The sequence below is a fragment of the Macrotis lagotis genome, chromosome X, assembly GCF_037893015.1.
Source record: "Macrotis lagotis isolate mMagLag1 chromosome X, bilby.v1.9.chrom.fasta, whole genome shotgun sequence".
NCBI classification, from domain to species: Eukaryota; Metazoa; Chordata; class Mammalia; order Peramelemorphia; family Peramelidae; genus Macrotis; species Macrotis lagotis.
In genome coordinates, this window is record NC_133666.1 from 463,237,543 (window position 1) to 463,247,670 (window position 10,128).

The window sequence follows — 10,128 nt, forward strand, 5'->3', positions numbered from 1 at the left end:
CTTTAAAAGTGAGTCATCAGACTCTTTGGTGCCTAAATTATTCTAAGGGAAAAAAGATACCAGTGCAAATTGAAAGTCTTTAGAAGTGAGTTAAACCAATTTGGATTGTTGAGATTTACCACAATCTGTTGGTATCATTAGTGTTTGTTGTTCTTACTAATGAAAGCTCTCACTTTTGCCGCAATGAACACAACCAAACAAGTAACTGAGAACACCCCAGTAATTTCTCATCAGATGCCTGGTCTGGCAATAATGACGGCATAATGAAAGCCATTATTTATAGGGATAGGGACTGGACTTTTGAATTTCTAAGAGTAGGAAGCTCCAGGAGGAGGAAACTCCCTCTATCACAGCCAAAACCTTTGCTGCAAATTTTAAATTTTAGAATTGCCAAAAGCACCAAAAGATTAAGATTAAGTATTTGCTCATTATCAAACAGCCAATGGGTACCAGAGACAGGACTCTTATAAACTCTGGTCTTCCTAACCCAAGCCTCCTGGAAACTCACTATAATTATGATACCTCTCCTGATTATTTTTGTGATATGCTTAATAGAAGAGTTTCCAGGAATGAATCTCTTTTCCAACCTGTAAAGCTTTATCTATATACAAGAATTTATTTGATTAAATTCAGTTAGTGGGAGGAAGCATAGGAGGGGAAACAATTTCCTCAAACCACTTGTTTTGGTCTATAAGACAAGTATTCCTTAGGTGTTCAAATTAAAGCGATGTATTGTATGGAGAGTGATTTCATGGAAAGTGAGGTTTAACATTTAGATCTATAAATGTTAAGGAAATTGAGGCTGGTTAAAGTAAACCAACACAAGGCAAAACTTCTCAATAGTGGTAAAGTCCAGTTATTCTGAGGGCCAGTCCCTACTTCTTTGTACAGTACCATAGAGCTTTCACAGACATATCCATTTTTCAAATGGCCTAAGGAAAGAAATGACATCCCTTAGCTTCCTAGGGAAGTTCACTTTAAGAGCTATGACTTATTTGTAAATGAGTTATATTGTATCTGAAAATTAATTCCAAATAGTTTAATAAATAAAACCAACCAGATAGCTAAATGACTTAAACCTCACCTTTTGACCCTATTATGATGTATAGATTCAAAATTTTAAGATTTGGCAAGCCTTGCCTCTGACATGTACTAGTTGTATGATGATGAATAAAAGTTACAGATGAGTTTCTGATCTCTATCAGTGAAGAAAAGAGTATTTCCATGCCAGCAGTGACCCACATTATTAAAATCCACAGGTCCACACCCAGCCCTCAACCAAAATGGTGGTAGAATGAAAGCTCCTTCAAGGCAAGGACTATTTCATTGTTATAGCTCAGTACAAAGCAGTCCTGGTATGTGAAATGTGCTTATTCATATTGATTGAAGGAAGTCATTTCTGCTTTTAGTACTCAGTTAACTTCTCAAAACTATTCCTATCTGGATTACAGTTGCATCTTTGGTTTAAAACCCTATCAAGATTAAATCAGCAAGAATACCAAAAAAACTGAAATCCTAATGCTGCATGTTCAAATCATGGTTTAAGAAAATTAAAAATGTAGTGACAAATCTAATAGGGGAAATAGGAAAATCTGGTTCTCTATGACAAAAATTGATATTTACTGGAACTAACATCTTAATTATTCTCCTCTACAGGTAAGATGAGGGGAACTTGTCTCTATTGTTTACTATTTTGTGATGTATGGGGAGAAAAATCTTGATACTTCTATTCAGTTTAATCAACAGGTAATAAATATGAATAGAAGTTACATAAAACATGAGAAAAGGATTGACTCTAGCCACAGAGACCACGAATTCAAATACTGACAAGTAGTGCAAAGTAGTTTGTGTCCCTGATCTCTTAATCTGTTTCAAGGCGTTTGAACTACATTAACTTTGATGTCCTTTCTAGCTCTAAATCTTTGATCCTGTATTAAATTAATTTAGTAAAATATTGGAAAACTCAATGAAAATTATCGAAGTAAGATCCAGGAAAACTTTAAACTTCTTGTTCAGCCAGTCAAGTTCCAAGTCTTTGGAAAACTCCTATTTGGAGCTTTCTTGGCAAAAATACAGAATTGGTTTGCCATTTCCTTCTCTAGCTCATTTTACAGATGAGAAAATTAAGGCAAACCATTTTGAAGGACTTGGCCCGGGATCACAGAAATAGGAGGTCTCTGAGGCCAAATTTAAACTCAGAAAGCTAAGTCTTCCTAACTCCAGGCCCAGGACTCTATTCAATGTGAACTAAAAGAGAATAAATGAGAAGTTAATTTCTGTTAGTATTCCTTTTTGTCACAGAAAAGCAAACTTTTCTTGTCTATTAGATGTCACCTTATTTCATTCCTGAGGCTATAATTTGAATGAATTTCATCAATATTAGATTTTTTGGTATTGCCTCATGATCTAATCATTAAAGTTGGTTGTGTCTCACTAATTCAAAGGCAAAAATTAAGTAACTTATGTTTAACCCTCTTTCGTGTATAAACATTTATTAAAAAGATTAACGCTTCTGTCAATACATGTGTAATAATACTCAATAAATTGATAATTTTTGAACTTAGGAATGTCACAATCAATCAGATCCCAGCTTTGACCAATTCCTTCTCTGTATGGGGGGGGGGGGAATCAAATACTTTTTTTTTAAAGGGAGGAGGGGAGTAGGAAAAAGGAGAAGGTAGGGAGAGTGTTGAGTTGGAGGGATGGGGGCAAGGAAGTCATTCCTAATTGGTTTGGGGGAATTGCTTGCTCATGCCTTTGGTCCTGAAAACATTTCGCATGATCCAATTTGAGAGAACTAAGGGAAAATCTCGCTGCCACTCGCTCTAGGGCAGGAAAAGAGGAAAGGGAGGACCCGTCCTTCTCAAGTCACTGTTGACCAAACCGGGGCTGGAGTAAACAGACAACTGAGGGTCTTAAATCAAAAGTTGCAATAAAGTGCAGTCAGTGTCAAAAATATATTAATTTGCTCCTAAGAAAATTAGGAATGTTACTAATCGCTAGATTGCTGATGTTTTAATACATTTTGGTTTCCATGGAACGTACAATCACAATCGGACATAGAGGATTCTTTGCATTTTTCTTTTAAAAAACGGCTTGGCGCTATCTACAGGAGTCCCGGGAAGTCGGTTCAAGGAAAACTGCCCCGCAGCTCTCCGGGTGCGAAGTGGCCCCCGGGTTCAGTCCACAGAGAAGGGGGGGCGGAGATGCGGGGCTGCGCGGCGGCCCCAGTCCGGACTGCCGCCTCTTGCTAAAGGCCGGCATCCTCCGCGTCCCCGTCCTCCGGCCCCGCGGCGTGAGACCGGGAGATCATGAGCAGCTTCTCCTTGTTCGTGAAGCGCCTGTGCGCGGGCGGGGGGTGCTCCGGGGCGCCCGGCTGCGGCCCCGGCCCCGGCCCCGGCCCCGGCCCCGGCCCCGGCCCCGGCCCCGGCCCCGGCTCCGGGGCGCCCTCCTCGCGGTCCGCGCCCGCCGCCTCAGGGAGGGGCTCCAGGCGGGGCCCCGCCTCCTCCGGGGGGGCGCCGCCCTCGTCGCCGCCGCACTGGTCCGCCGGGGCGCCCCCCCGCTCCGAGGCGGGAGGAGAGGCCCCCGGGGGGCGGGGCGCCGCGCCGGCCGCTCCCGTCCAAGCGTCCGTGGCCGTGGCCGTGGCCTTGTCCGTGGCCGTGGCTGTGGCCGCGTCCGGCGCGCCGGGGCCGGGGTCCGGGCCGGCGGCCCCCCGGCAGTCTAGGAGGCCGCCGGTGCTCCGGCGCCGCAAGGCCGAGCCTCTGCCGGTCCTGGGCAGGCGGCCGCCCTGCCCTCTGCCGGCCGCGGGCTTCGCGGCCGCCGCCGCTGCCCGCTCCTCCCCCGGCCCGCGCGCTTCGCGGCCCGCCCCCCCGCTGAGGTCCGTCCAACTTAGCTCCAAGTCCCCCCGCGGGATCTCCCGGGAGCCCCTCTCCCCCGGGGGCCGCTGCCAGCCGCCGCCCGCGCCCTGCCCGGCCCCGGCGCGGCCCCCGCCGGCTTGCCGGGCCGGCGGGGCGAAGGCGCCGAGCGGCGAGCCCAGCGTGGAGCTGGCCGTGCTCCCCGGGGGGCTGCGGGCCGGGGGGCTGCCGCTGGCGGCGGCGGTGGCGGCGGCGGCGGCCACGGCGGCGGCGGCGGCGGCGGCGGCGCGGCGGCGGCCGGCCAGGACGGAGCGCTCGCGGTAGATGCTGTAGACCGCCTCGGCCAGGCTCGGGGGCTCCCTCGGGCAGCGCGGGGACGCGGCGGGGTCGGGCGGCGAGGCCGGGCCCCCGGAGGCCGCCCGCAGCTCCAGGCCCCGCGGCTGCGCGTAGCCCAGGAAGCCGTTGAGGGGGGGCGCCGCGGGGGGCCCCGGGGCCGCGGCCGAGGGGCCCGAGGCGGCCGCCGCCGCCGCCGCCGCCGCCGCGGCGGCCGCCAGGTCCTTGGCCCGCAGGCTGTGCACGTCGATGACGGTGGAGTAGAGGTCCCGCAGGTTGATGACCTTGGTCTTCTTGTCCCGGTTCTCGTGCAGCACGGCGTTGGCGCAGATGAAGAGGAAGATGCCGATGCCCATGATGAGCGGCCCCAGGACCTTGAGCTTGTCGGAGTGCAGGTACCCGGAGAAGAGGCGGAAGAGCAGACCCACGGAAGCCGACGGCGGCGCCGCCGAGGAGGAAGGGGCGGCCGCCCGGGGAGGGGGCGTGCTGCGGGCCGCGGAGGCCCAGCTGGAGTTGGCCCGGGCCGCCGAGGGCACCCTCGACGGGGCCCGGCTGCCCGTGCGGTTGCCGGCGGCGGCGGCCGGGGCCCGGCGACCGTCCCCCGCCGGGGGCGGGTGCTTGGCGCCCTCCCGGTGCGGCCCGCCGGCCTTGGGCCAGTAGCCCACCACGGCCATGGCTATGCCGACCAGCAGGACCAGGATCCCGCAGAGGGCGATCAGGCCCGAGACGGAGCAGAGCTTCAGCTTGCCCTTCACCACCACCACGTCGTTCTTGCGCTTCTTTTTGGCCTTCCTCTTACGCTTCGGGACCTGGCTCTGCGGGCGGAGAGGATCCTGCTTCCTGGCGGAGATCCTGAGGAGGCCCCCCGTGGCGATCATCGCGGGCCCCTGGACCGCGGGGCAGTTGCGGGGGGGAGGCGTGGGCTAGAAGGGCAGCTGGCTTCTCCTCCACCGCCTGCTGCAAAGAGAAAGAGAGTCAAAGACCGCAGGGGATGGGAGCAGCAACTCGCTTCTCACCAGCTGGAGCCTCTCCCCCTCCCCCCACATACTTTCACCGGGGAAGGATCGCAGAGGTGCACATTAAACCGAAGGGAGGGTTCGTGGGGAGGCTGAGGGTGGTAGTCTGGCCTAGGGACAGGGGTGGCTGAAGGCACTAATGATGGGAAAGGACAAGTCTGTGAAGGAGAATCCACCACCAACTCCCACAGCTAAAGGGTAGTAATCCTGTCTTACTCATTTCCAACAAATTCAGAACAAGTTCCGCGTGCCCAAAACTTGCCAAGGACTTTGCCAGCATGAGTCCTTTGTCACACATCTAGAGAGACGCAGAAGATCTGGACCCTCCCAGGAACTTCCGTCTGAAGGATTCTGAGGAGTTTCCGGACCCTAACTGGTTATTGACTAAAACTCCCCAGAACAAGAAGAGCAAGATTTGTTTAACTAATCCAAAATGGATGGAATTTAAGTGGATATACATCAGGAATCATCAGTCCAAGTATTTATTTCAGATAGATAGTTAGTTGCTGGGGAAACAGCAAGGTTTACTTAGTTTGGATATTTGACATATCCAACCTAAATACATCCCTTTGAAAAGTTTCCCCACACACACTCATTTTTATCCGCAAGCAAAGGGGTGCAGATCTTCCTTACAACCAACCCCCTTTCCCTTTGCAATGAAACATCTGGCCAGCTGCCTCATCTTGGAATATGTAGTTTTAGGTAATGGGTTATGTAACTGAGCCCTTCTGTCTCTCTCTCTCTCTCTCTCTCTCTCTCTCTCTCTCCTCCCCCAAAAGGAAGGAAGTACCTTGAAGACAGAGTGTCAGGTCTTATTAGTGGAAAAGAGTATGCTCTTGGACTTAAGAGGAAAGGTCGTTTTTGTTGTGTAAGGGAAAATGACAACCTCCCTTTTTTAATGTCATTAGAAATAGCTGTTCAGGCCCTTATTACTGTACTGTCAATATTTATGATCCCAGGATTCAAATGAGTGGGTGATTAGCTATGTAAGAAACAATCCACACAAGAATGATGGCTTGTGGAATCAGCCATACATATTATTGCCGATGAAGGATGTTTTTTCTCATCCTCTTTCCTTCATCCCCTCCCCCTACCTAACTTCCCAAGGTTCAGGGATCATTTATAGAAAAAGAACACAACAGCAACCCATAGACCACTTCTGCATAACACTATACAAAGTTCAATTATTTACTCAAAGCTTTTCAAGTAACCACATAAATGCACATTAGGGGTCATTCATTCCTGAAAAATTGCACACCTGCTGGCCCCCCAGAGTGAATAATTTGTTGTTCAGTATGTTATGGAGACCTCTCCATATAAAATGGGAAGGCTAGAACGTAGTTATTTTATGGAGCTGAGAAAGAGAACCACTTATGGACATTTTTATTTTTTTCCTGTTTAAGAAATAATTGTTGATTTTCAGAATGGTTTAGTCAAATGTGTTACTGAAAGTGGAATTTTGCTCTTGATAGGTTGATCAGCAAAGAACTTTTGCTCTTGATTCCCTCCATTATATCAATATCAATACTACTCTTTTTCCAAAGGAAAGGAAAAAGCAGGTGGTAATCAGACTTATAAAATGTTTGCAAATCAATGTCTCCTTGGTACTTAGTCGGTTTTCAATAAAGAGAAATATAAGGTTGGTTGCAGAGGGATTAGGAAGGGGATAGGAGACTTATCTTGAAGCCATTTACAATATTGTTTTAGGAAGGGAGAGGTCAGAATCAATCCATGAGTTAAAAACAGGTTGCAGAACACTACTTACGTATTTGTATGGTTTTTTAAGTATACCCATTACCTTATTGTAACATATTGAGGACTGTTTAAGTAACCTCCAGAGGATCTTTAATGTAGTAACCAGGAAATTAATGGCTCTGTTAAGATTGGGGGAATCAGATTTCTTTTTTTTTTTTAACAGAAGCAACCCCAGTTGGATACCGAAGGACGGATTTCTAGGATTGAAGAGGGACAATAAGATACGGGAAGAAGGGATACGATCTTCAACAAGATATCTTCAGCTCTCTGTTGGATGTTTGAAGTATAATAAAACAGACACCATGGAATATTTTTTCAGCTCTGTCATTTCTTTGAATATTGCAGTTTGGGGGTTATGGGGGGGGTTGTTGTTGTTTGCTTTTTGTATTGCAATTTTTGCTGCACGGAGTCGATTCTGAGCTGGGGGAGGGTACGGGTCCAGGAAAGGAAGAAGTGTCTAAAAATACAACTGCCTCCAAGTGAGACATTCAGCTTTTCCCCTCTTGATGGATTAGGTCCCACAATGTGCTCTGTGACTCGCTAGAGCTTGTGATTCACGTCTTGCCCGAGACCCACATAAGCCAGGTTCTTAAATCATTATTTAACATGAGTGAGAAGTGAACCGGCGCCCCCCCCCCCCGCCCCCGACCCACCCTCACCCCTACCCCCCTCCGAGTCTTTATGTTTGAGTCACATGAGTGCAGCAGATGTTCTGTCCGCCTCTGGAAAGAAGCGAGAACCCAATTTCTCTGAAGCATCCCCCTCTTGTAGACACCACAAGGAGACTGCCCTCCCCCCGACGAGACGCCCGGGGAGGACAGGGGTATGCGGGGGGGAGGGGGGAGTGGAAGATGGGGAGACCCCGGAGGCAACGCTTTGGGACTGACAAGCGAACTCCTTGCTCAAAATGGAAGCACTAGAAGCAAACCCCGGAGTCTCACTCACCGAGCAAGCCGGGGGCAGTCTAAGGTGGCAGGAGGAGAGCTCCGACGACGACACAAAGGAACCATGGAGAAACTTTTCAGCCCGAGCGGCCGGTTGCGCGAAGCCGCAGCCCGCCCGCGGCTCGGAGTCCCGGGAGGGCCGGCGGGAGGGGTCGCCCCGGGGGGATTCTCAGCCCCCCGCCGCCGAGCCTGTGGCGGGAGCCGGGGCCGGGAGTGTCCCAGAAGTGCTATGCGCTCCCCATCCTTCATCCTTGCTCCCGCTCCTTCCTGCTCCTCTTGCCCTTCTCTCCCCGTCGCTCCCCGGGGCTCCTCGGGGTCCCCGCCTCGGCCGACGGCTCTCGGGTCTCTGGCTGCTGTCGGGTCGGCGGCCCCCGCAGCCCCCGCCGCCGCGGCTCGGGCTCGGGCTCGGGCTCCGGCGGCGGAGTGGAGCCCGCGGCGGCGGCGGCTGCTCTCTCTGGGCTTGGCCGCCGCCGCCGCCGCTCTGCTGGCCGGACTCGGCGCTGTTGCTAAGATACCGGAGCCATGACACAGGGAAATTGCTGCAGGATGGCAATCATCACCCTTCCTAACTCTCCTCTTTGGGAGCGTACCCATCCCCCCTCATCACTAGCCCCCCCGCCTCCACCCCCTTGCAGCACCCTTCCCTCCTCCCCTCCCTCCCACCCTTCCTCTTGTCTTCCTCAGTCCTGCCCCTCCTTCTCCTCCTCCTCCTACCCCGCTTCCTCTTCTGCCTGCTGCTGGGTCCCTCCGGTCGACCCCGAGAGCAACAAGGTGAGGGAGAGGAGAGAGAGGGAGAGGAGAGAGCTTGGCGGTTGTAGCTCCCTATCTAAGGGGAGCGGGGAGGTAGGGATGGGGGAAAGAGAGGGTGGATGGAAATGGGACAAAACTGAATGGAGGGTGGCATCTTGGCATTGCCCACCCCAGCCTCCTAGCATGACAGAACGTCTTCCTTTCCTTGTTTGGGCGCTTTGCTCTTTCCAACAAACTACCTGTCTGATCCGCAGGGCTGGAGAGGGTAAGCAGAAAGCCACGACGTTGCCCCGAAGGGGCTCTGTCTCTGTCTCTGTCTCTGTCTCTCTGTCTCTCTCTCCCTTCCTCTCTCTATCTCTTTCCTTGTTGGATCGACTCTCTGACACACACTTTTTCTCCCCATTTCCCAACTGTGTTTGAGCTGTAGATGAACACGGTAAGTTTTTCTCAAAGAAGCCCAAACCTCATTCTCTGCAGAGCAGCAATTTCTTAGTTAGGCTGATCTGCCTCACACTGATGTTATCATCGCGAAGCAGGGCATTTTGACCCGCTTTTGTCCAGAGTGCAGTGTCTCCCTCGGACACTGGCTGCTGCTGCTCATTTAGGATGAGCTTAGAATCGCCCCTGAGGAGTCTCTTTGGGAGTCCCTCCTCTTCTGACCACCGGAGTAATAATCATCAGATCATCATCATCACCAAAACAAAGAAACAAAACCTCTTCAATGCCTCAGGATGGAGAGAGAGTTAGGGAAGGAAAAGATTCAAACTCATTATGTCGTAAATGAAAGGCTTGTTTCCTAATTTGTGTTCTGTTCTGCAAATGAGCACCAATAAAAGGGGGAAAAGATTACAAAGTGGAATTTCCCCTTCTCTCTATGAAGTGCTGAGAAAAGTAAAAAAGATTTCAATTATCTAATGAAGAAAATAAAAGGCCACAAAAAGTGCCGAGAGACGCAAGTAAAGAGAGCATTGCATCCAAGATTTGTAATCCATTTGAAATGTGTCATATGCTTTGTTTAGGGTTCAATGGTAAAACACATTAGAGTGGCTCACCTAATTATTAGGGACTTTCCTCAAAAGAGATAAAAAGATACATCTAGGAAGGGTAGAGTAAGTTTAGTGATGGGTGTGTGGAAGGTGAAGGGGAAAATGAAGACATAAATTCCTGAAGAGAGCTGCACACCTGCCTTGTTGAAAGGTAGCCTTGATCCTCTAGTCAAGCAGATTAGGAAACTGGACTTTTATCAAATAGTGTTGTTTCCACCTCCTTCCACCTCAGCCTTATCTATTTTGGTGCAAGTTGTGTGAATCCAGGAATTGTGGGATAATAAAATGAAGTTTTAGGTGTCCTTATTGGACTGGTTTTCTTTTAAATAAAGAAATCACCCAGAGCAGCAACTATTCCAGGACTGATTATCATTGCCTGTAGATTTGGGTCTCTGAGATTTCAGATTTCTCAAATTTCAGTAATAGCCTG

At 50.5% G+C, this 10,128-nt stretch overlaps 1 protein-coding gene and 1 long non-coding RNA gene across 2 annotated transcripts; one reads left to right on the forward strand and one right to left on the reverse strand.

Moving 5' to 3' along the window:
* Positions 1 to 240: 240 nt before the first annotated feature.
* TMEM200C (transmembrane protein 200C) lies at positions 241 to 5,196 on the reverse strand. The gene is made up of 2 exons (XM_074202076.1): positions 3,432 to 5,196; positions 241 to 3,389 (listed from the first exon to the last, which is right to left on the reverse strand). Exons 1-2 carry the CDS (start codon positions 5,063 to 5,065, stop codon positions 3,251 to 3,253), a joined length of 1,773 nt encoding a protein of 590 aa, XP_074058177.1. The 5' UTR covers positions 5,066 to 5,196; the 3' UTR covers positions 241 to 3,250.
* A 491-nt stretch (positions 5,197 to 5,687) lies between these two features.
* On the forward strand, positions 5,688 to 7,268 carry LOC141498176 (uncharacterized). Its single transcript, XR_012471575.1, has 2 exons — positions 5,688 to 5,905; positions 7,122 to 7,268. It is a non-coding gene; the product is annotated as an uncharacterized LOC141498176 (long non-coding RNA).
* Positions 7,269 to 10,128: the final 2,860 nt, after the last annotated feature.

Bases quoted from the DNA above. Each gene is read 5' to 3' on its own strand.
- TMEM200C (XM_074202076.1), bottom strand. From the start codon at position 5,065: ATGATCGCCACGGGGGGCCTCCTCAGGATCTCCGCCAGGAAGCAGGAT. The intron at 3,390-3,431 runs GCCGGGGCCGGG...GCCGGGGCCGGG, and splicing joins GAGGGCGCCCCGGAGCCGGG to GCCGGGGCCGCAGCCGGGCG.